Source organism: Phocoena sinus, chromosome 11 (assembly GCF_008692025.1).
Source record: "Phocoena sinus isolate mPhoSin1 chromosome 11, mPhoSin1.pri, whole genome shotgun sequence".
Lineage (NCBI taxonomy): Eukaryota > Metazoa > Chordata > Mammalia > Artiodactyla > Phocoenidae > Phocoena > Phocoena sinus.
The window spans coordinates 83383162-83407472 of record NC_045773.1 but is presented as its reverse complement, the minus strand read 5'-3'; the positions used below and the strand labels follow the sequence as shown (position 1 = coordinate 83407472).

The following is a 24311-nucleotide window of genomic DNA, read 5'->3' as shown; positions in this document are numbered from 1 at the left end:
TGTGTGTCCCACCTCTGCCATCTTTAGCCATGGCCTTGAGAAACAGTCCAGGCTCTCAACCTTATTTACTTCATCTGAAAAATGGAGATTAATAGTATCTAGTTACTGCGAGGGCAAGTGAGTGGATGCATATGAAGCACTTTGCAGAGCATCAGGGGGATAATAAATGTTCAGTACATGTTAGCTCTTCCTGTAGTGGTTGTTGTGGCCCTTGTTGTCATTATTTCACTCGCCCCTCATGCCATCATATGACCCCAGGACTATATCAGCGTCAAAGCTCCCTGGAAAATGGTGAAGTAGGAGAAGCTGCCTTTGGTGAACTCATCCTCATATTGTTTCAGTTCTTAACTTGATGCTTTTCTCCCAGTGCTAATCAACACTGGGTATTGAACTGGATCTGGCTTCTCTACCATTTATCTCCCCCCTCCCCCGCCAGCCCCTTCCCATCCCCAGATGTGTGCTTCATTCCAATCAAACTCAGTAGGTTTCTTAATTAACAAGCAAGGAAATTGCTCGTAAAGGTCAATTTACTTTTTTTTTTTTTTTTTTTACAAATTACTTGTAAAAGTAATTTACAATTACTTGTGCAATTGCTACACTTATTATAGAAAGAGTTCTTGAGTAGACGCATCTTACTGAAGCTTCTGGTGAACAGCCACGGAAGCGTATCACTGAGAAGAGTTTTATGGATCCCTGTTAAAATGTGTACCACTAGGTTCATCTATTTAGGCCTTTAATTGATGTTTCCGAATACTGTATTAATTCTAACAACTCCTTTATAGCACTGGCATTGTTCCTGCTACTTTGTATATCTGATGATTGAGGCTTGGAAAGGGTAAGTGACTAAGTCACCACCAAGTTGAATCCCTAGACCCGTTTTATAAAAATCAGATTAACTGGGAAAGGTTAAGTTGCCTAGCCTAAGGCGCCAGTTACACTGGAAGTTGCACTCTCCTGGCTTTCAAGCCTGCATCTTCCTGGCTCTCACTCTGTACTCTGACTACTCCAAATGCTGCTTCCAGCCAAGGGCATCAGCCCCGGAAAGGAAGAATGTGCTCTTGACCATGACACCTTGTAAATGGCCTGGACAGGAGCAAAGCTGATGCCAAGGACAGAGTCACACCCCAGGCCAGGGTCTCAATCAAGGAAATTATCTGGCTTTCTACTATGTTGACTTGTTGTAATAGCATGCAAAACGCTGTTTGAAATCCTGAGTAAATAGGTACTTAGCACTAAAGAGTGAAAGTTCCAGTGAAACCCTCTAATAGAATGAATAATCTGAAAAAGGAAATTAGACTGAAAACTGCCTGGGGGAGTGAATAACAAGGAGATTATTCTTCCAGTTGGGCATTTGTTTCAACATTGATTTAACAATGTTAGCACTGGCTGTTGTTATCTTGATTTTATTATTGTATAAGACAGGCCCTACACAATGAAATGCTTGCATTTAGAATCTCCAGCATGTTTCCAGTATTTCTTTGAATACCTTTGACTCTGAGGGGCTTCCCTCCACCTCCAACTAGAATACTAAGCCACTGCTTTCTGACTTTTTAACACAGCTTGGCTATTTTTTCCTTACTTTTCTCCACCTGGGTCTTGCTCATCCTTCAAGATTTAGGTAGACGTCATCTTGCCCTAGAAGATCTTCCATAACCTTCTATAGTGGATCCAAGTGCCTCTCCTCTGTGCCCCTATAGTATCTTGTGTATTTCACTGTCTTCACATCACAGTCATCCATTTAACTCATTCCACAAATATTCCTTAAATATCTGCTATGCCTCAGGCACTATTCTAGTCATCAAGGATTCAGCAGTGAGTGAAATAGACAAAGGAGAGACTGACACTAACAATAAACACAATAAATAATAAATTACATTTCATGATAGAGGGTAATAGTGTGATGGAAAAAACTGAAAAGTAGACCAGGCAGTGCCAGCAGGGCAGCTAGGATGGGAGCTTGGGGAGGTGTAATTTTCAATAGGGTGGTCAGGGGAGGCCCTTCAAGAAGATGCAACATGAGAAAGGGCCAAAGGTGCAGCCAGCAGAGTCCCTGGGTCAGGGGTGTGCCGGGGATTTCCAGGAACAGGAAGAGACCAGTGTGGCTGGATCAGAGTAAGCAAGGATGAGATGTAGGCCAGACCAGGTTGGGCTTTTGGGGCCATTGTGAGGACTTGGGGTTTTAGTTGGAGGGAGATGGAGAGCCACTGGAGGATTTGAAGCAGAGGACGCCATGACCTGGCTGCTGTGTTGAGAAGAGCCCAAAATGGGCAAGGAGGGAATCAGGAAGACCTGTTAAGAGGCCATGGCTCCATCCAGGTGAGAGAGGATGGCAGCTTGGACCAGGGTCGTGTAGCAGAGGAGGTGAGAACTAGATCTGTCTGAAGACGGAATCAGTAGGGTTTCCTGATGGAGCAGCTGGGGGTCAAGGATGGCACTGCCACTGTCTATGGATCTTGTATTCCAGTAGGCTGTGATTCCTCAAGGGCAAGGTGGCATCTTATCTTTGTGTTCTCAGCCCTCCCACGGAGCCTGGCACACAGTGGGCTACTTAATGCGAATTGTCTGAACTGAATTTTCAGTTATTACCTCATAAACAGCTATGAATAAACCTTAACAATATGACTAAAATTTGCTCTTGGGACCCTCCTGCCTCCCTTGTCTGTGTTCCTTGGGACCCTCCAGCTCCAACACGACTCTTGATCCCTCTTGAGGTGCCTCGCATACTGCATATTGCACGTCGCAGCTTTCCTCAAGCAGTGCTTCACGTTCCGAAATTCTCCTTTTTCTCTTTCCTTGTTTAAAACCAGACCCTCCAGGGCAGAACCAGAAAGGGAGCCTGGAAGTGCTGAGCTCCCTCCTTATGTCTCTCACTGGGGTCCTTCATCACAAAGAGTCACCCAGAAGGATCCCAACCAGGCAGTGGGTAGGAGCCGTGCTGAGCCCAGGGGACAGAGACAGACAGGGAGATGGGAGCCCCGAGCTGATGACGGGAGGTAGGAGGGACAGGAGTGAGGGCTAGAGCTGGAGGCATGGAGACAGAGCAGAGCAAATCGAGAAGGGACAGTCAGAGCAGGGCGAGCCTAGTATATGCCCCTGTGGATCTGCAAGTCACGTTACTCTGCTCCTTTTCTTAAGCTGGGTCTGAGATGGTTTTTCTGGGCTGAGAGGTAGGGTCTCAAAGTGACCGAGAATATCCCCTCCCTCACCAAAACCCCACTCTCTTAATGCTGCTCTGTCAGGTTAGAATGTGCTCTGGTAAGCTAGTTCATACAAAGATATGAGTTCATTCCTTCAACAAATATTTAGGGAGAACCTACCAAGGGAGATACGGTCTCTGACCTTATGGAGTCTTCCAACTGGGAGGAAATTTGGTAAGAACGGGAAAGGGAGCAAACATCCCCTCTGGTCCCTCCCTTTCATCCCCACTGTGTGCATCACTGCCCTACAGTATCGACCCATAAGTAGGAATTGAGTTCAATTTTCCTTTCAGCCCTTAAATACAGCAATTTCACCTTGAGATCGAATTAAAAGATTCTTGAAAAGTTTTCTGGATTTAAAAAAAAATAAGATGGACTGCAATGAAGCAGCAATTGTAGAGCTTCAGCAAAGGCAGGACAAGAAAAGGTAGGTGGACAAAGGGGAAAGGCCAGGAGAGGGATAAATTAGGAATTTTGGATTAACAGATACACACTACTATATAGATATATAGATATAATAGATAAACAACGAGGACCTACTGTATAGCACAGGGAACTATATTTAATATCTTATAATAACCTATAGTGGGAAAGACTCTGAAAAATATATATACACACACACACATATGTATAACTGAATCACTTTGTTGTATACCTGAAACATTGTAAATCAACTATACTTCAATTAAAAAAAAGAGGTAGGTGAAAAGAATTAAACTTAAATTTTTTTAAAGATGTCTTCTTAAAAGAGTACACACAGTACTTTATTTTCATTGAAACGTAGCCAGTGTTTGCTCTAGTATTAAATATTTTAATCCTAATAATTGAGAGTTCCTTCTGTGCTGGGCCCTGTGTGAAGCACTTTTCAAACATCTTATGATTCTCACATGAACCTTATGAAATAAGTATTTTTAAACCCCTATTTTGTAAATGAAAAAACTGAGGATTACAGGTCAGAGATGATAAGGACGGAGTGGAAATTCAGACCCAAATCCATCTTCAAACTGTATTCAAACCATAACATTCACATCTGAAAGTCTAAATGTCAAATTATTAAAATGAAAACTTTCAAAAGAGGGAGGGCTGAGCTCTGTGAGATCAAGAAGAGACACAAATCCCTATGAATAAAGTGAAGAGCAAGGTGAGGACAAAGCCATGTTAGGAGATTAGGATTCTCTTAGTATTTTTTTTTTTTTTGCGGTACGCGGGCCTCTCACTGTTGTGGCCTCTCCCGTGGCGGAGCACAGGCTCCGGACGCGCAGGCTCAGCAGCCATGGCTCACGGGCCCAGCCGCTCTGCGGCATGTGGGATCTTCCCAGACCAGGGCACCAACCCGCGTCCCCTGCATCGGCAGGCAGACTCTCAACCACTGCGCCACCAGGGAAGCCCCTCTCTTAGTATTTTTAAAGAAAAGATAATACAGGAGCTCTGACAGCCACAACAGAATTTATTACCCAGAAAAATGGATTTTTCTCCTCATGAAGTCCCTAAATACTCCTAAGAACTGACAACTTCTTAAACACCAAAATGGAAACAAATTAATGAAAGAAACAAGAAAGGGTTCCACAAAATTGTTCTGGAGAAAAGAGGAACGCTGATTAAACTGGGGAAGAGAGAAAGAGAAGAAGAGTGAATTGTGGCTGCATAAAGCCCCAGGGGTCACATCAGTCAAACATCCCATTATAAGGGGCAGGAGAAGGCAGGGAGAAGTGTATGTAGACTGCTTAGAAAGTCAGTACTGGGCTGAAAAGAAATTCTGCCATCATGCATCAGCCCCGCAGCCCTAGTTGCCCAGAGCGCTTCTCTTCACAGCTCTACGGTTTACATTTAAGAAACCTCAGGCTGGCAGCTCTTACAATGGAATGCCCTGAGCTGAAGAAAACCTATGAAATGAAAAAAGAAATGGCAATGTACACCTTTGATGGCTTTGAGCTTGCATCCAGAAGCTTAGAGTCCTGTGAAGTAGCTGAGGGGAATCCCAGTGGTCTTAGCCAACTTTTGAGTATCTAGAGGTTGAGAAATGACAGTCGACCAAGACTGTCCTGTTTCTCCTGTCATACGTGTCTGTTTCATTGCTAAAACCCTGGGGGTCTGCTGCTCACGTGTGGTGCAGTTAAGTATTCATTTTTGCTCTAAATGGTCCCACGAAGGCCCATGATCAATTAAACTCCAGGTAGCCCCTCACTGGTTCTTTATGTACTGGGGTGATAGGTAAGTGTTGAGGAATCTAGTGAAAGAGTTTCCACCCAAGGATCTGAGTTTGCCCTCAAGACTAGATGAGTTTACTGAGATTTTGGCCCACCTATTTCATTTTTCTTTCTTAAATTGTAAAGGCGACTTATACTTTTCCAATGAACAGATATGGGAACTGGACTACAGTTTGTTTGTTTTTTTAAAGACTCTTTACATTTTCTTAGAGACTTCTGGGTATACTGACTTTTAGAAACTCAACATTCTGAGAAAAACCTAGGATCCGAGCTCTAAGTGATACACCAAGTGTGAAATCACTTTACGGCTGCTTTAATGGCTTTTTAACGAGCAATGGACACAGTCACAGCAGCACTGCATTAAAGATTTGGTTCTGAGGTTTAGCATCAAATGCTTCACTTAAGAGATGTAACCTACTAATGAATTCAAATTGACCCAAATAAGGATTGGCACACTTGAAAGCAGTCTGAAACGTAACAATCAACGAGTCAAGGCAGAACATCCAATCAGAAGAGAAAAGTTGAGGTCTGCAGACCTTGTCTCATGTAAACTCGAAATTAATGTTCTGTACAAGGAAGGAAACTATTAACAAAATCCAATTATGACATCTAATTAAGAGATGCTGCCAACACCTGGCAGGGGGAAAGACTGGCTGTCTGAATAGAATATTATTTGGTAATACTGAGCTTTGTAAAATGTAAGCTGATACATGTGGGAGATATTAAGTGCATGTCCCTAATTAGAGCATGGAACTTGAACTACTGTAAAACAATAACATAAAATCTGAGAATGTGGCAGGCAAAGAGAATACCCCCAGCCTCTACCCTGGTCCCAGCTCTCACCCTTCATGCCTGGATTAAAGCACCTGACTTCCTAGCTGCTTCCTTCCCCCTAGGTCTCTGATCCAGGCCAACCCGAGACATGTCTGTGCTTTTTTTCTTTTTTAATTTAATTTTTATTGGAGTCTAGTTGATTTACAATGCTGTGTTAGTTTCAGGTGTACAGCAAAGTGAATCAGTTGTACATATACATATATCCACTCTTTTTTTAGATTCTTTTCCCACATAGGCCATTATAGAGTATTGAGTAGAGTTCCCTGTGCTATATAGTAGGTTCTTATTAGTTATCTATTTTTTATATAGTAGTGTGTATATGTCAGTCCCAGTCTCCCAATTTATCCCCCCCTCCACCACCAGGCTGTCTTGAAATCTCTTCTATTCCACGTCCACCCTCACTCTACCGTTGATCTCAACCAGTCTGATGGTTTTAAATACTAACTAAAGGTGACTGCCTCCAATTTATATCTCTGACTCAGAGCACTTCTCTGAGCTGCCTGCATATACTTGGATGTGTGTCTCCACTTGGATGCCCAATAAGCCTCTCAAACTTAGCATGTCCAAAACTGACATTCTGACCTTCCCCCACAGTCCTGTTGCATTGGTGATCTTCCTCACCCCAGTAGATGTGAACTGTACCTTTCAAGTTGCCCCTCCTTCAAGATTTATCTGAAGTCCCATCTCCTCTCTCAGTGTTTGTCAATATTCTAACACATTGTTCTGTTTCTTTGACTCAGTGGTCATGGAGATAACGTTGAAACTTACTTCAGATGTTCATTTATGCCTCTCCAATTACACTGTAAGCTCCTAAAAGCCTGTACCACCTTAATGATTTCTGAGAATCTCTCACAGTGCCTCACGTGTTGTCAGACACATGGTACTTATTCAACATACAATTGTTGATTCAGTAATATGGGGGGGCCCTCTAAATCCTTTTTGAGATTGTGTATGGCAACAATTTCCAGACTTTTTAAGAATGAGGAACTCTTTTTAAGTAAAAAAAAAAAAGATAACTGATAAGGAGTGATTTCTAAGAATACTGCTTAAAGAAAAAAGTTGGAAAATAATACATAGAATGGGGTCCTATTTGTCCAAAAAAATAAAGATGGACATATTAAAATGTTTAAAAAGTTTCTGGAAGGATACACAGTCCTGTGAACGGTACTTACCTTTACAACAGGGACAGGAAGGACTTATACTTTGTACTCTTCACTCTGAACTATCTGCATAATTTTGACCTTGCACCGCATCTCAAATGATCAATTAGCAATTGTTTAAAAAATTCACGGGCTGCCTCTCCCACCACATGACAACAGTCATACTTTGGATCTACTGTTTCTGGTAAGAAGTTACTATTTGGGTTGGCCACAAAGTTCGTTCAGGTTTTTCTGTAAGATGTCGTGGAAAAACCTGAATGAACTTTTTGGCCAACCTGATATTAACCCAGTAATGGTTTTAAATGAATTTGCATTTCACAGTCACCATGGCATCTTTAAGTAATCGAAAAATTAAGGTAAACCTATTATTCAATCTAAGGAGAATGCTGGGTAGATCTACAGTCTCTGAGGGGTCTCTTGAGGGGAACCATAGGTCTACAGAATTTTAAGGAGTTTGTCAGTAAGTCATTGTGTTCCATTTCCGGGAGACTTTATAGAACCTTTCATGTACTTAGTACTCAAAAATGTGTGGATGTTCAATCTTGGAAAAGGCAGTGGCAGAAGTGAGAACAGTGATTAAGGGCCCTTCACAACTTTTCAACAATCAGCCCTTCAGAATGGAATCTTGTCCCCACCGCCAGCACCGTGAGTCACCACAGCCCTCCAGGAGGGACCTGTGCCACGAGCACGTGACCACTAAGGTCAGAGGGAAACTCACATAAATAGAATCTTTTTTTGCTTTCCCCGGGAAAGAAGGGCAATTAGAAAAGGTAAACACCACATCTCTGGCATAATCTATAGCACCAGATGTTTTATTTCATAACCAGCCATGAAGCAAACTACATTAACCATAAGCTACCCAGACTCTATAAAGCTAAGAGCCTGGTTTATGGGAAGAGCTCTAGAGCTCTGGTGACAGATATGCTTGGATTCAAAGCTTGCTACTTTCTTAGACAAATCAATCTTTCTACATTCCAGTTTCTTGCATGTGTGGCATGCAGCTATTTCTTACCCTCTGAGAATGTGGTGATGATTAAATGAAATAACATACAAAGTTTTGGCTGCTCTACAAATGGTCACTATTAGAGTTTAAAAAATTAAGAAGCCATTATGCCCACCCCACCCCCACCCCAAATTGCCAAACATTCAAAATTCATCAAAGGTCGTTAGTAACTTCCGTGAGTTAGTACGGACCTGTTTACAAACAACTTTCTCAGTTACTGAGATCATGAACTATTAGGAGCCTACTCTTCCCTCCCTCTTAGAAACCGGTCGTTTTCTGAGGCTTTTTCTGTTTCATAATCAAGTTTTGGGAGGAAGAAAATCCTGGTAAATTCATGTACCTGGATTAGCAACCAGTAACTACTCTACTGATGGCTTCTTGTGGAAGATACCCTCGTGGCGGTTGCAGTGAACTTGCGTATGAAACAGTGCTGTGGTGCGTGTAATTTGGGTGTTCTGAACACCACCGTTCAGTAGTCAAACAGCATCCTTTGAGGAGATGCTGACCGTCAATTACTCAGGGGTGAAGTGCAAGGACAGGTGCCACTGAGGTCTCTGGATACCTAAGAACCCAGCCTTCCCGAGAATTCAGTCCTCCCATTAGCCACACTGGAACCTGCTCTGAAGGACTCTGCTGACTTTACCAGGGAAAGTGCTCAGTATCAATCTTACTCCCCTTCAAGTGCTTTGACAAAGTCATGAAATCATTAATTTTCAGAGCTGGATGCTCTCTGGGCCCTAATTCGGTCAATGGTTATTGGACTGTTGGATTCTAAGAAACCCTTGGGTTCAGAGGCAACACTTCAGGATTGAGAGGGAACCGAGAGGACAAAGCTCCAGCCCGCTTCCACCCACTACTTGTACAGCTCCATTTCTTTGCTTTATACATTCAAGCACCATGCAGAATTTTATTTGAAAATAGGGTTCTTCTGATAAGGAGAGTTAAAATCATGGGCACAGCTATAGCTGAATAAGCTGCACCCAAAGAGATCATATGACTTTACTAATGCGACAAGAGGTCTGATTTCTGGTCTGGTGCAATAGGCATGTCTCAAGCTTCCCTTGTTATGCGTATTTCTTGTAGTCAAAGATGTCCCAGTCAACTAGAAGAGTAGACACAGGGGAATATGTGTATTAATCACCCCCATGCGTACACACACAGGGGTAGTAAAATTAAGCAAGTGATTTTTTTTTTTTTCTGATTCTGATTCTTACGTGAACCACATAACCAATTTTCTGATGGGCGGAAGCATAATTTACACATTAGTGTTCAGTTCTTCCTTGAGCCAATTTTGAGCAAAGGGCTTTTCCCCCTTACACGTGCTGTGTAAGTTTGCACAGCAATAAAGATGGGCCCATGTCTTTCAAGCTGAGCTACTATTTGCTTAAAACTCAAGATAATCTAGCTTTCTAAGAACGAACCTCTTATATCTTGTTTAAAACTTTGTCTGATCTACGCAAGAGGGAGGAGATATGGGGATATATGTATATGTATAGCTGATTTACTTTGTTATAAAGCAGAAACTAACACACCACTGTAAAGCAATTATACTCCAATAAAGATGTAAAAAAAAAACAAATTTAGCCTGATCTAATAAATTCAAACAGCCTCTTTGAATAAGGCTAAGTCTCTGCCAAAGGAAAAGCTCAGTCTCTTAGATTTCTCAGTCCTCTGGATCCAACCCAGACCCTTCTCTAAAAATGTCATCAAGCTGGGTAAGGAGAGAAAAAGCAGCTTATAGGACCTCATGGTGAAGGGGAGGAGTCGAGGTCCCAAGGCACAATGCTCTGGTTTCCATGGTGATGCCTGTTGAACACGCAGTTGCTGCTACTTGGCTGACATTCATGGTTGAAGCCATCCTCTAACTCTTGCCGGATGCGGACCACTAATTCTCTGCCATATCCTCCTTCCAGCTTGCTGATTCAGTGATCCACCCCCATCCTCTGTTCCAGCATCACCTCATACTCAGCTGGCCCCATAGAAGGTCCACTGGTCCTTGACTCAGCCTCCAAACCCTTGGGTGCTCAGAGGGTCCCAGGAAAGCTAAGCCCCAGCAACTCTGTCCGCTCAAAGTTGTCCTTCCTTAGCTAGTTCTCCTCTCCCTCCAGATCCCCTTCCAGCAGAGCTAGGTCACACATCTACTTTACTCTTCCATCTCTGCTTCTCTCTCTCTTTTCCTTCCTACAATCCTCTGAGGCCTACACAAGGCAGCCTTTCTCCTACATCATATCCTCCTCAGCTACTTTTGCCTTCATGGAAAACTATTTCTTCTATAGAGAGTACTCTATGATATGAGTCAACCTCAGCCAATTTAGACAAATATATAACCAGAAGAGCAAAACAGAAAAGCACTTTAATGACTTTCAAAATAAATTCCCATTGCAAGTATTTCTTACACTCCTTTCCCCTTCTGCATTCCAGATGAAGATCTTTGACAAAAATAATGATGGCCGGTTGGATCTTAATGACTTGGCAAGGTGAGTAGTGTGAAAATGGTGTCATAGATTCAGAAACATGTTCCTAGGGGAACAAGTTTGCTGACACCATACACTTCTTTTTGAAAGGCAGAGATCAAGTCTCACCTGAAGTCTTAAAGAATAGGTGAATCTTTAGGGGTAACATATCTTTGTGAAGATCATAAAAGCACTTCTCCCCAGAAAAGCACAATGCACATTTTCAAAATATTTTATAAATGGGCCAGCCCTGCCCTCAAAGGCCAGACATTCATGGTCCTACATAAGTGTCCCACAACAAAAAAATGTCCTGAATCCCATTCACTGATTCTGAGAATACTGAATCGTTAGTTCAGGACAGATAACAACAGAATCAGACTCACAGCTGCACCCTGTGGTCTCTGAGTGTTGGTGTATCCTCCGTGGGGCGCCAAGTGTCTGCAGGTTAGAAGTGGAAGAGGGGAGGATGACAGCAGAAGTGGTCCAGTATCTGCAAAAGTGCTGTCTGTGAGGTTGGTATTGTGACACATGATGACGTCAGCATGTTTCTGTCAAGTCTAGGTGACCTCAAAACAACCTCTGATTGTCCACAAAAAGGTAAAAAGAGATTCTGAGCAGATAGAGAGTTGAAATCATTGGATCAAGAATACATGGAGGGCTTCCCTAGTGGCGCAGTGGTTGAGAGTCTGCCTGCCGATGCAGGGGACATGGGTTCGTGCCCCGGTCCGGGAGGATCCCACATGCCGCGGAGTGGCTGCGCCCGTGAGCCATGGCCGCTGAGCCTGCGCGTCCGGAGCCTGTGCTCCGCAGCGGGAGAGGCCGCAGCAGTGAGAGGCCCGCGTACCGAAAAAAAAAAAAAAAAAAAAAGAATACATGGAAAAGGGAGGAACACACCCAAACTCATTCTATGAGGCCACCATCACCCTGATACCAAAACCAGACAAAGATGTCACAAAGAAAGAAAACTACAGGCCAATATCACTGATGAGCATAGATGCAAAAATCCTCAACAAAATACTAGCAAACAGAATCCAACAGCACATGAAAAGGATCATACACCATGATCAAGCGGGGTTTATTCCAGGAATGCAAGGATTCTTCAATATATGCAGATCAATGTGATACACCATATTAACAAATTGAAGGAGAAAAACCATATGATCATCTCAATAGATGCAGAGAAAGCTTTCAACAAAATTCAACACCCATTTATGATAAAAACCCTCCAGAGAGTAGGCATAGAGGGAACTTTCCTCAACATAAATAAAGGCCATATATGACAAACCCACAGCCAACATCGTCCTCAATGGTGAAAAACTGAAACCATTTCCACTAAGATCAGGAACAAGGCAAGGTTGCCCACTCTCACCACTGTTATTCAACATAGTTTTGGAAGTTTTAGCCACAGCAATCAGAGAAGAAAAAGAAACAAAAGGAATCCAAATTGGAAAATAAGAAGTAAAGCTGTCACTGTTTGCAGATGACAGGATACTATACATAGAGAATCCTAAAGATGCCACCAGAAAACTACTAGACCTAATCAATGAATTTGGTAAAGTTGCAGGATACAAAATTAATGCGCAGAAATCTCTTGCACTCCTATATACTAACGATGAAAAATCTGAAAGAGAAATTAAGGAAACACTCCCATTTACCACTGCAACAAAAAGAGTAAAATACCTAGGAATAAACCTACCTAGGGAGACAACAGACCTGTATGCAGAAAACTATAAGACACTGATGAAACAAATTAAAGATGATACAAACAGATGGAGAAATATACCATGTTCTTGGATTGGAAGAATCAATATTGTGAAAATGACTATATTACTCAAAGCAATCTACAGATTCAGTGCAATCCCTATCAAATTACCAATGGCATTTTTTACAGAATAAAACAAAAAATCTTAAAATTTGTATGGAGACACAAAAGACCCTGAATAGCCAAAGTGGTCTTGAGGGAAAAAAACAGAGCTGGAGGAATCAGACTCCCTGACTTCAGACTATACTACAAAGCTACAGTAATCAAGGCAATATGGTACTGGCACAAAAACAGAAATATAGATCAATGGATCAGGATAGAAAGCCCAGAGATAAACTCACGCACCTACGGTCAACTAATCTATGACAAAGGAGGCAAGGATACAATGGAGAAAAGACAGTCTCTTCAATAAGTGGTGCTGGGAAAACTGGACAGCTACATATAAAAGAATGAAATTAGAACACTCCCTAACACCATACACAAAAATAAACTCAAAATGGATTAAAGACCTAAATGTAAGGCCAGACACCATCAAATTCTTAGAGGAAAACACAGGCAGAACACTCTACAACACAAATCACAGCAAGATCCTTTTTGACCCACCTCCTAGAGAAATGGGAATAAAAACAAAAATAAACAAATGGGACCTAATGAAACTTAAAAGCTTTTGCACAGCAAAGGAAACCATAAACAAGATGAAAAGACAACCCTCAGAATGGGAGAAATATTTGCAAATGAAGCAACTGACAAAGGATTAATCTCCACATTTTACAAGCAGCTCAATATCAAAAAAACAAACAACCCAACCCAAAAATGGGCAGAAGACCTGAATAGACATTTATCCAAAGAAGATATACAGATTGCCAGCAAACACATGAAAGAATGCTCAACATCATTAATCATTAGAGAAATGCAAATCAAAACTACAATGAGATATCATCTCACACTGGTCAGAATGGCCACCATCAAAACATCTACAAACAATAAATGCTGGAGAGGGTGTGGAGAGAAGGGAACCCTCTTGCACTGTTGGTGGGAATGTAAATTGATACAGCCACTATGGAGAACAGTATGGAGGTTCCCTAAAAAACTAAAAATAGAACTACCACATGACCCAGCAATCCCACTACAGGGCATACCCTGAGAAAACCATAATTCAAAAAGAGTCATGTACCAAACTGTTCACTGCAGCTCTATTTACAATAGCCAGGGCATGGAAGCAACCTATGTGTCCATCGACAGATGAATGGATAAAGAAGATGTGGCACATATATACAATGGAATATTACTCAGCCATAAAATGGAATGAAACTGAGTTATTTGTAGTGAGATGGATGGACCTAGAGACTGTCATACAGAGTGAAGTAAGTCAGAAAGAGAAAAGTAAATACCATATGCTAACACATATATATGGAATCTAAAAAAAAAAAAAGGTTCTGAAGAACCTAGGGGCAGGACAGGAATAAAGATGCAGATGTAGAGAATGGATTTGAGGACATGGGAAGGGGGAAGGGTAAGCTGGGACGAAGTGAGAGAGTGGCATGGACTTATATATACTACCAAATGTGTGGGAAGCAGCCACATAGCACAGGGAGATCAGCTTGGTGCTTTGTGACCACCTAGAGGGGTGTGATAGGGAGGGTGGGAAGGAGGGAGATGCAAGAGAGAAGAGATATGGGGACATATGTATATGTATAACTGATTCACTTTGTTATAAAGCAGAAACTGACACACCATTGTAAAGCAATTATACTCTAATAAAGATGTTAAAAAAAAAAGAATACATGGATAGAACCCTTAGAGGGAGTAACTATAATACCAGGTTCCTCAGGGTCAGGCTGGATGGCAATTGTACACTGGACAGTGAAGCAGAGCACTAGTCATGGCCATTCTATCCCTGTGATAAACGAAAAGCCCCCCTGCAGATAAACATGGAAGGAGGAGGCAGAAGATCAGAATCACAGAGAAAGTTGAAGGTGTTATATTGCTGGCTTTGAAGCAGAGGAAGGGGCCATAAGCCAAAGAATGCAGGCAGCTTCTAGAAGCTGAAAAGGGCAGGAAAACAGATTTCCCCCTAGAGTCTCCATAAGGAATACAGCCCTGTCAACACCTTGAAACACCAGTGAAATCCATTTCAGACTTCTGAGTTCCAGTACTATAAGATATTAATTTGTGTTGTTTTAAGCCACTAAGTTTGTGGTAGTTTGTTATAGCAGCAATAAGAAACTAATTCAATGAAAAAAAGGTCTTAAAACATTTACACATGGGAATCTTCCTTCTCTACCCCCAGTTGTGAAATGTAGCCCGATTACTCCTAGACAATCACCTCTAGAGTATATGTCCTCTGACTGGCAACATACTTTAGACGGCTTGGTGCCAGCAAAGAGATGAGGACAGTATTCCTTGCAGGGTCTCAGGGTATTCTACCCTCTATTTGGCTCAACTTAATTCTCTCTACCCTGGGCATCCAAAGGAGTAAAACTTTCCAAATTGTTGTATGATATTTTTTTCTGCCTTTCTCTCTATATACCCATGATTATAAATTCGACACAAATCCAATGCTTTAGCCTTTTGAAACTGATTCTATTCCACTGAAGTATAATTGTAGTTATGCAGGAAAGAGAAATACATAATTTTTTATTGAGTATAATTTATATACTATGTAATTTACCCTTTTAAAAAGTGTCGTTATGGCTATTCTGAATCCCTTGCATTTCCACATTAATTGCAGATCATCAATTATCAGATTACCAATTTCTGCAAAAAAAGGCAACTGGGATTTTTATAGGAATTGTGTTGGATCTGTAGATAAATTTGAGGAGCATTGCCATCTTAAAAATATTAAGTCTTCTAACTCATGATCACAGGATGTCCTTAATACTATTATTTAATTCTTCTTTGCTTTTCTTCAACATCGTTTTATAGTTTTCAGTCTATAAGTCTTAGGTCTCTTTTGCCATATTTATTCCTAAGTATTTTATTCTTTTTGATACTGTTGTAAATGGAATGGTATTTTTTTTTTTTTGCGGTACGCGGGCCTTTCACTGTTGTGGCCTCTCCCGTTGCAGAGCACAGGCTCTGGACGTGCAGGCTCAGCGGCCATGGCTCACGGGCCCAGCCGCTCCGCGGCATGTGGGATCTTCCCAGACCGGGGCACGAACCCGCGTCCCCTGAATCGGCAGGCGGACTCTCAACCACTGCGCCACCAGGGAAGCCCTGGAATGGTTTTCCTAATTCCTTTTTCGGATTGGCCATTACTAGTATATCGAAATGCAACTGAATTTTGCATATTGATCGTGTACCTGCAACCTTGCTGGAATTTTTAGATGTCTCTCTATGGTGACTACTAATCCTTGTGAAAGTCCTTCCCGTCTTTATTTGTTTTTATATTGTACAAATTCCTATTTTTTAAGCACCTACCCTATTCTGCAGAATAACCTGGAAATTGCCTGCCCTTTTCCTCACACCAGAGTTTTAAATCTACTTGTAATTGAGAGGTTATAGATCATCGTGTGGATAATGTTTTTTGATTTTTTCCCCCCCATTTAGGATTCTGGCTCTTCAGGAAAACTTCCTTCTCCAATTTAAAATGGATGTAAGTGGTGGCATTTCTCTAGGTGGATTTGTATCATTCATGTTGCTCTATAGATTTGAGAGGGAGGGAAGAAAGGTATCTAATTGTGTTGCCTTTAATTTATCTAGAGACTGATAAGGCTCAGTGTCAGAATTAAGGGATGAGGAACTGTTGACTCAAAGTTTATAAAAGTTGTCTAAGACCGTGGAAGAATTGTACAAGTTTCACACTGCTGACTGACATAATGCTTTCTCCATATACAGGCTTGTTCCACTGAAGAAAGAAAGAGGGACTTTGAGAAAATCTTTGCTCACTATGATGTCGTAAGTGTGCCTTTTCAATATATTGTGCTGGCCATCTTTAGGTAGGAAGCTTTTTTAGCCCTTATGTGGGGTCATCCTACTTACAGACCCTAAACTTATATAACGAACAGCAATCGCACATGTGTGTTGCTATGTCAAGGTACCCTCAGCTTCTCTATGAAACTTCTGAGAACTAAGTAAAAATAGACATAGGAGTAGTACTTATGGTGGAGAAGAGAATAAAATCACATTATTATTTTTATTTTTTTGCGGTACGCAGGCCCCTCACTGTTGTGGCCTCTCCCGTTGCGGAGCACAGGCTCCGGACGCGCAGGCTCAGCGGCCATGGCTCACGGGCCCAGCCGCTCCGCGGCATGTGGGATCTTCCCGGACCGGGGTACGAACCCGTGTCTCCTGCATCGGCAGGCGGACTCTCAACCACTGCGCCACCAGGGAAACCCATTATTATTTCTTTGCTCCTTGTAACCAAGCTAAAAGAAAGTTTCTCCTTCTTGGTCTCTATCTATCATAGTATGCTCAAACACAAAAGCAGTCAAATAAAAAAAACAAAACCACCCTAAAGAAACAGGGGGAAAGTCAGACATATTTGGCACAAAATCTATTTCTCTTATAAGACTATTATTTGGTCCTTCTTTAGAGGGGAGAAAATAATAATTCTAAAGAACAAAGTATGGCAAATTGGTTGAATTTCTTGAGGACAAGGTGGGATAATGCACGGAGCAAGGAAAACAAAAAGAAAGTTGAGAAAGGTCATAAGAGATCCTGAAACTAATCAGACTGGATATCTGTGTGTCATATTCTGAGCAGAAAAGAAAATCACCCGGAAGAGGCAGTCTAGCAAACTGTTTAAGTATATAGGACTCTGTGACCAATTACCTGGGTTTGAATCACGGCTCATGAGCTGTGTGACCTTGGGCAAATTTCTTAACCTCCCTGTGCCTCATTTTCCTTATCTATAAAATTAGGGTGATGGGGAAAATGATAATACCTACCTCATGGGCTTGTTATATGAGAATTAAATGAATTCATGTTCGTAAGCTTTTCGAGGAGTTCCTGGCATATGGCAAGTACTGTATTAGTGTCTGGTAAATACACTAAGGGAATGAGTTTTTATAATATGTTCAAGGTTCAGGATTAGAAAAACTTGAGGAGAATGGATGACTTATCATTAACTGGAACTTTAGAGAAGAAACTGAAATATGTTAATATGTATTGTATTTTATAGGCATTCTTATAAAATGGGTAGAAAAAATAAAAGACTTTATGCATGAACCATATAGTAATTCTAATATGCTCACTCAATCTAGTCTCTCTTGAATTTAAAATGTGTTTTGATACTCATTAAATCATTGCTAAATCATAAAGCAAAATTTAAAAATGTCAATCTAGCCTTCAAAGGATCAGTGGATGTTCAATTAGCACTAGTCTGAACTGAGTCCTAGTATCTGGGAAGCAAATAGAGTCAGTACATGTCATATTAATGCTATTTGTAAGAGCCAAGGAACTCAAAACTACTGCTTCCCATTTGCTTAAATGGAGGGAATTATTTACAGTGCGTGCTTCCGATTTATGTGGAGCGTTCACATCCTGCACAGAGACGATAAGTTGGAACGTGCCACTTCCAAACTTGTTTGCAGTCACAAAAGATTTGGTCTATTTGTATAATTTATTCTTTAAGCTTTCTGACTTAAGAAAATGATATTTGGTTGATTGGATCTTTTATTTTTCAGAGTAAAACTGGAGCCCTAGAAGGCCCAGAAGTGGATGGGTTTGTCAAAGACATGATGGAGCTCGTCCAGGTAACTTCACGAGGCTGTGTAGATCATCCCCATCATGGACTGGGGTTGTCGTTTTGACTCCACTGTTTATTTTGGGGAATCAGTAGGGCCAAAGATTAATGCTGGAGAAAATCTAGGGATGTAGTCTGTTTAACAAACTTTGAGCTTTCAAACTTTGAAGCCCAAAAAATCTCTCTTCTCTCTTAAGATCATTTGTAATTTCAATTAAATGAAGCCCCCATAGAAGCTTCTTGTTACCATCATTTGAATGTCATCTATTTTACCAAAGGAGCACAGTGTCACTATATATCTTACTGCTTTATTTTTTGATTACAGAAAGTCCTTCTCCTGTGGACTTGGTTATTAGAATAACTAAAACTTTAAATTTCATGTAATAAATCCCATACTTGGGATTCTCTCTCTCTCTCTTTTTTTTTTTTAAACACCAAGGGGCTGCTCTAACACCTAGCCTAAGATGGCTGTTTTGCCTAGCAAGGCAGTGATTGGGACTGATGATATTTAGATCATATCTACATCACAGAGCTGTTTCACGTAGGGTAAACAATGTTTAAAAAAGCAATCTCCTTTGAGATCTTGATGAATTGTACTGACTGGCTGCACGATCCAGTTAAACAGATACTTTCCAACTCCTGTGTGGGTGTTTTTCTATGAGACTGTACAGACACTGAATTTCATAGTCTCATATCCTTAGGGATTTCTTTTGAGGTTTGTATAGGACATAATCGTCATTTCCTGATTGGCCCAGATGGCAATAAATTTGAGTAGCAACAATTATTAACGGTTTTTGGAGTCTCAGACCTTTTTGAAAAATCTGATTAAAACTATGGCGTTTTGCCATGGAAAAATGCCCAGATACCGATTTTTGCGTAAATCTTCAGGAAGTTTACATACTGCAGTTAAGCAGGCGTGGATGAGATTTCTCTTATCAGGATGCCTCCTAACTCTCATTAGTCCCATCCCAACTGGCCCCTTGCCACTTCTCCGTCCCTTTCACGTGGTGCTCCTGTTGGAGATTTCACCAACATTTGCACAGCCAGAATAGTTGCTGGGTGTTGCTGTGATATTGCCTTTCACACTGCTTGCTAAATTAAAATCCCATTTCACTCATCACCTATTTAATGCCAGAATGACTTCTATAATAGAAAGTGAGCAATTATCTATGGGACATTAAAGGTGCACAGCAGAAGGCCTTGCCTAACTGGAGTTTTAATTTGCTTTTGATAGAATAAATGGGATGGGGAACCTGTTTTCCAGAGCTGTGTGGCCTCCTCTTTGCTGTGGAGCCAGGGCCCCTGATTGCCTGAGTGTAGAGCCCAGAGGCTTCAGATCCTTTCAATTATCTTTCAACCGTCTCTGGGTTTGGCAATGGCTTCCAAAGGTTAATGGGAGATGATGGAAGTAAAACCTAAACCAGCAAGGGAGCAGAGAAGACATTTTTCTAGAGAAAATTCAAGGGAAAAATTCATGACCATCTAAAAACCTGAGCTGGAGGCAGAAATCCGCCTCACTCTTTGATGGGCTTATATCACCTCTATGGGAAATCAGAGGATCCCCACCACTTTTGTCCTTGCCCCTCTATTTCTGTGGGGCTACTGGGGCAACAAAAAAGCACTTCTCCATGTCAGTACCAGACAATTTGAGACAGCTGATTTCTAAGGACTGGGTCAGACTGTGGTCAGGAATACAAAAGCAGTTTATAGGAGGCTGATCTGTTGAGCTAAAAAGTATGTACACAGTAATTAGTTACTAATGTTCTCCCCTGAAGCCAGATGATTGAGGGTGCCTATCTTTATTGGATCTTTCTAGTCTTCCAGGTTGCTTAAATATATATTCACGTACAATTTGAAAGATGTAGTGAAGTATGACCACTGGGTCATTGAGACCCTGACATTGAGACCACTGAGGATCTGACATTTCTCAGCTTCATAAAGTAGAGCCATCTCCTGTGACTTATTTCTTTATTTTCATCTTATAAGAAAGGGCCACAGGACAATTAAACTAGTACCTGGGATTTATTTTAAAAGCAACTATCAGAGCATGCCATGGGGTCAGCAGGGAGCTGGTTCAGTTTCTAAACATACAGTCCTGGTCAGGATCCCCAATGTTTGCAATAATAACCCTGAAGTAAGCTTATTTTATAGCCTTTTAATTCTTGTACAGTCATATATGATGCATATGTTGAATTTGTGTTAACAAAATTATTTGGTTACCAGAACACCCACCCTTTTCTTTAACCTCTGGAAAATGCTACCCAAGGTTGTCCTCCAACGGTGTGATTAGATAGCAAGTCCCTAAGGGAGCAGACACCATAATTTCTACACAAGACTTTTTGAAATCCTGTAGCTCACTTAGCACAGCAAGGAAATCAACACAAGAATCTACAAGAAAATCAACACAAGAATCTACAACCTAAACTAGAAAGTGGGAAGGCAAGACATTCAAGATTCCAAGCACCCACCAAGGAGAAGTAGCAATGTGAACAAAGAATGTTGGAAGCCAAATAAAAGGGATGCCAGAGATGACCAGGGTGTCTGCCTGGAGATGATGAGAGGTCCTGCCCCCAGGCCTCCAAAAGTTTATTCTTTTCCCTGCTAGGTACACCATCTGATTTTCTCTGTTGTTGACAAGAAGATGGTTGGCAAGAGGGGACTCATAGAGGCCTTAGATCAGGAACCTGCATACATTTATATTGGCAACTTGTTATTAAAATGGAAGCCCTCAGTGGTTTCAAATGATTTGTCTTCTGTGATCCAAGCATTTTTTTAGCAGTGGCATTCAGTCCTCCTGACTCCTGGTGATTTGTCAAGCATTAAAAACATAACTCAAGGGCTTCCCTGGTGCTGCAGTGGTTGGGAATTAGCCTGCCAATGCAGGGGTCACGGGTTCGAGTCCTGGTCCGGAAAGATCCCACATGCTGCGGAGCAACTAAGCCCACGCACCACAAATACTGAGCCTGCGCCCTAGAGCCTGCGAGCCACAGCTACTGAGCCCTCGTGCCACAACTACTGAAGCCCACCTGCCTAGAGCCCGTGCTCCACAACAAGAGAAGCCACCACAATGAGAAGCACACCCACCGCAACGAGGAGTAGCCCCCGCTCGCCACAACCAGAGAAAAGCCTGCGTGCAGCAAAAAAGACCCAACGCAGCCAAAAATAAATAAATAAAATTTAAAAAACCCCCACAAAACCCAAAACCCACAACTCAAAAGCTCCAAAGAAACTTCCTTTATACACACACCCACATTCATACCCACAACTGCCTCCCCAACACATGCCTGCACACAACCTAAGATATTTCTACTCACTTAAATGAAACAAATTAGAAAAAATAAAAAAAGAGCTTAGAATAGTTTGGTATTGCATAAACGCCTTGGCAAATTAATATATGCTAATATGTACATGACTACCACCCAAGTCTTTTCTAAGTGTGGGAATTTACTAAAAGGATCCTGGGGCAGGGTGTCACTTGCTGCAGAAAGGATTTAGCAGAAGTGGTTTGAGGATACTGAAAACCAAATATCCCCACTTGTAACCATACAACAAATGAGCCTGTAATACAGAGCCACAGAGTGTAGCTTGCTGTGTTCAGGACCTCTAGGCCCCTTTTCCTCAGGCCACATCTATACCTGCCTGGCACTGACACCCAGGGAGCTATCCTCTAGAGCCCCGACAAGAGAACCTATTGACAATGTGTTACGTGTTAGCCTCTTAGTTCAATCAGTCAGGGATTCTCGGCAGAGGAGTGAAGTTCGCCAAGTTTAGCTTCTGGCCCCAGGCTCTTTCACCTCCTGATATCTCCCAGAATCCGCTTTGGCGTTTTTTCTTCTTGCTCTGCCGTATGGCTCCCCGTTCCTGCTGTTCTCTCCCCTCCTTCGCTCTGTTAAAACCTGCTATCAGGGGTAGATTTCGTGTCAGTCATTTACCCTGTGGGACATTGCAAATTAGCTTGTCTTAATATGGCTGTCTAGTTGCAGAATGAAAGGTTTTGTTTCCTACTGCAGGTTTTCTAGAGCTTTCTTCGGAAGTGAGGAAACCTTGGGGTGGGGTTGGGTGATAAGGGCTGCTTCCAAGGGTTCCTGAAATCAAATCCTGCAGAGTGAGCCTCTGCTACTCACTCATAACTAGTCCACAATCAAGGGGTTTGGAAATATGATTTTCTCCTTTCTCTCCAGACACTGACTTTTAAATTTAGATTCATCACCATTCATACAGCTGCATTAGGCCAGCGATTTCGCCATGAGAGCAGAGAGAACTGGTGAAATGAGCACTTAATTGGAGACAAAAGACTTGGGATCAAAAATGCTGTTGCCACTTTCTAGCTTCGCAAGATGTCTCAGCTCTTTCTGAGCCTCCGTGTCCTAATCTGTAAACGAGGCATAATCATTCACTTTGCAAAGTTACCGCGAGGATTAAATACAATAACCGAGGGAGAATCACTTAGCTCCGGCATTGCTCACTTTTGCAGGCCTTTGAGTTTAGAATATTTTCCTAGCTTACCTGATTCACAATCCCTTCTTAGCCCCTGAAACAGTCCCTTGGAATAAATGTGATGGGGCCTATCCAGCTCCACAACATAATTCTTTAGTTAGATTTTCATGCATTGTAACCCTTTTAAAAACTAGAGGCACAGAAGCCTCCCACGGGGAGATAATAAATGTGCCTTCTCTCAGCAGCGTAGCGAGACAGAATCTTGGTGACGATCCTCTGCTCTAAGGCAAAATATCTTTATTATGGTTGAGAAAAAGGCCGGCTTTCTGTTAGAACTGCAGAGAAGTGATGTGGGAATAGACATTCTTTTGCCTGAAAGGACATGCTGAGAAATGAACTTGTTGGCAGAAGACTCATCCTTGGCAACATTTGGTGGGATGAGGAGACAGAATCACCCCCTCGTGGCCTGTCTCCAGGGAGGGGCTCTCAGAAGGCAGGGTGTCACCCAAGCTTAGCAAACACGGAGGGGAGGCAGGGTGGCATGAAAGGGTGGGACTGCCATTGGCTTGCCTACTGACATGTTATTTTTATTGTCCTCAGCCCAGCATCAGCGGGGTGGACCTTGATAAGTTCCGGGAGATTCTTTTGCGTCACTGCGATGTGAATAAGGATGGAAAAATTCAGAAGTCTGAGCTGGCTTTGTGTCTTGGGCTGAAAATCAACCCCTAATCCCCAGACCGCTTTGCCTTTGGCTCTTAGCGTGTTTCTGAGCTCCTGCTGGTAAAACTGTATCTGTGCTTTGCTACTGGGGACACAGTAGGCAAACTTTCTAACAAATGGTGTGGTGTTCTTGGGCAAGGGGAGGGACCTGAGGGCCTTCTTCTTAATGTCCTGGTGTTTTCCTGCCTTTACTGCAAGCCCCCCACGCAGGGTCTGTGTTATTTTCCCCTTGACCCTGGGCTTTCCTGTTCCGCTAAAGACTCAGCTGACCTCCAGGATCTGCTTGGCTTGTCCTCCCCCAGTCACTGGGGAGGTGGCGCAGCTGAGTCCATCTACCTGTGCTCTTCTTTTCGGCTTTCTGCTGAATGGTATGTGGCATTCGTGGCAGTCCCGTGACTTTTACAAATAGATTTTGAAGTGGAAATAAAGCTGCAGCTGGAAACAAAGATGCACTGCGAACTGCTTTTGTGTTGTGACCTTTGGAGGGTTCTACCTGATGGTTGGATGGATGAACTACTTCTCTAACTGGGGTGGGGGAAAGAGAAGAAGGAGAGAGAAGGGCAAGATCCTGGATGGAGTCCACATCACCAACCCTGTAGTTCTCAGGTGCCCGGATGAGTTGGAGTCAAAGTAGGAGTTGCCAATAGTCATTTTCATCTCACTGCGTGGAGAAGACCAGAACATTCATCCTGGGCTGGGTTTTGCTCTTAGGTGCTTTGTGAACTTACATGGCCAAGCAGGCAGGAATACAGAAGAAATATGGAGAAAATCTTTCCCAGGTAACCCAAGCATCCATCACCCCCTCCAACCATTCCCCTTCCAACAGTTTCCTCTGGCAAATCTGGGACCCCT

General features: G+C 42.2%; 1 protein-coding gene across 1 annotated transcript in view; it reads left to right on the top strand.

Annotated features, from left to right (window-relative positions):
* Positions 1 to 23905, top strand: part of SCGN (secretagogin, EF-hand calcium binding protein) — a 38001-nt gene extending 14096 nt beyond the window's left edge. Inside the window, exons 7-11 of the mRNA XM_032649621.1 lie at positions 10823 to 10878; positions 16166 to 16211; positions 16454 to 16513; positions 18244 to 18312; positions 23340 to 23905. Of these exons, the coding sequence (XP_032505512.1) occupies positions 10823 to 10878; positions 16166 to 16211; positions 16454 to 16513; positions 18244 to 18312; positions 23340 to 23468 (360 nt within the window). The 3' untranslated portion in view covers positions 23469 to 23905. The remainder of the gene's footprint in view (positions 1 to 10822; positions 10879 to 16165; positions 16212 to 16453; positions 16514 to 18243; positions 18313 to 23339) is intronic.
* The last annotated feature ends 406 nt before the right edge of the window (positions 23906 to 24311 follow it).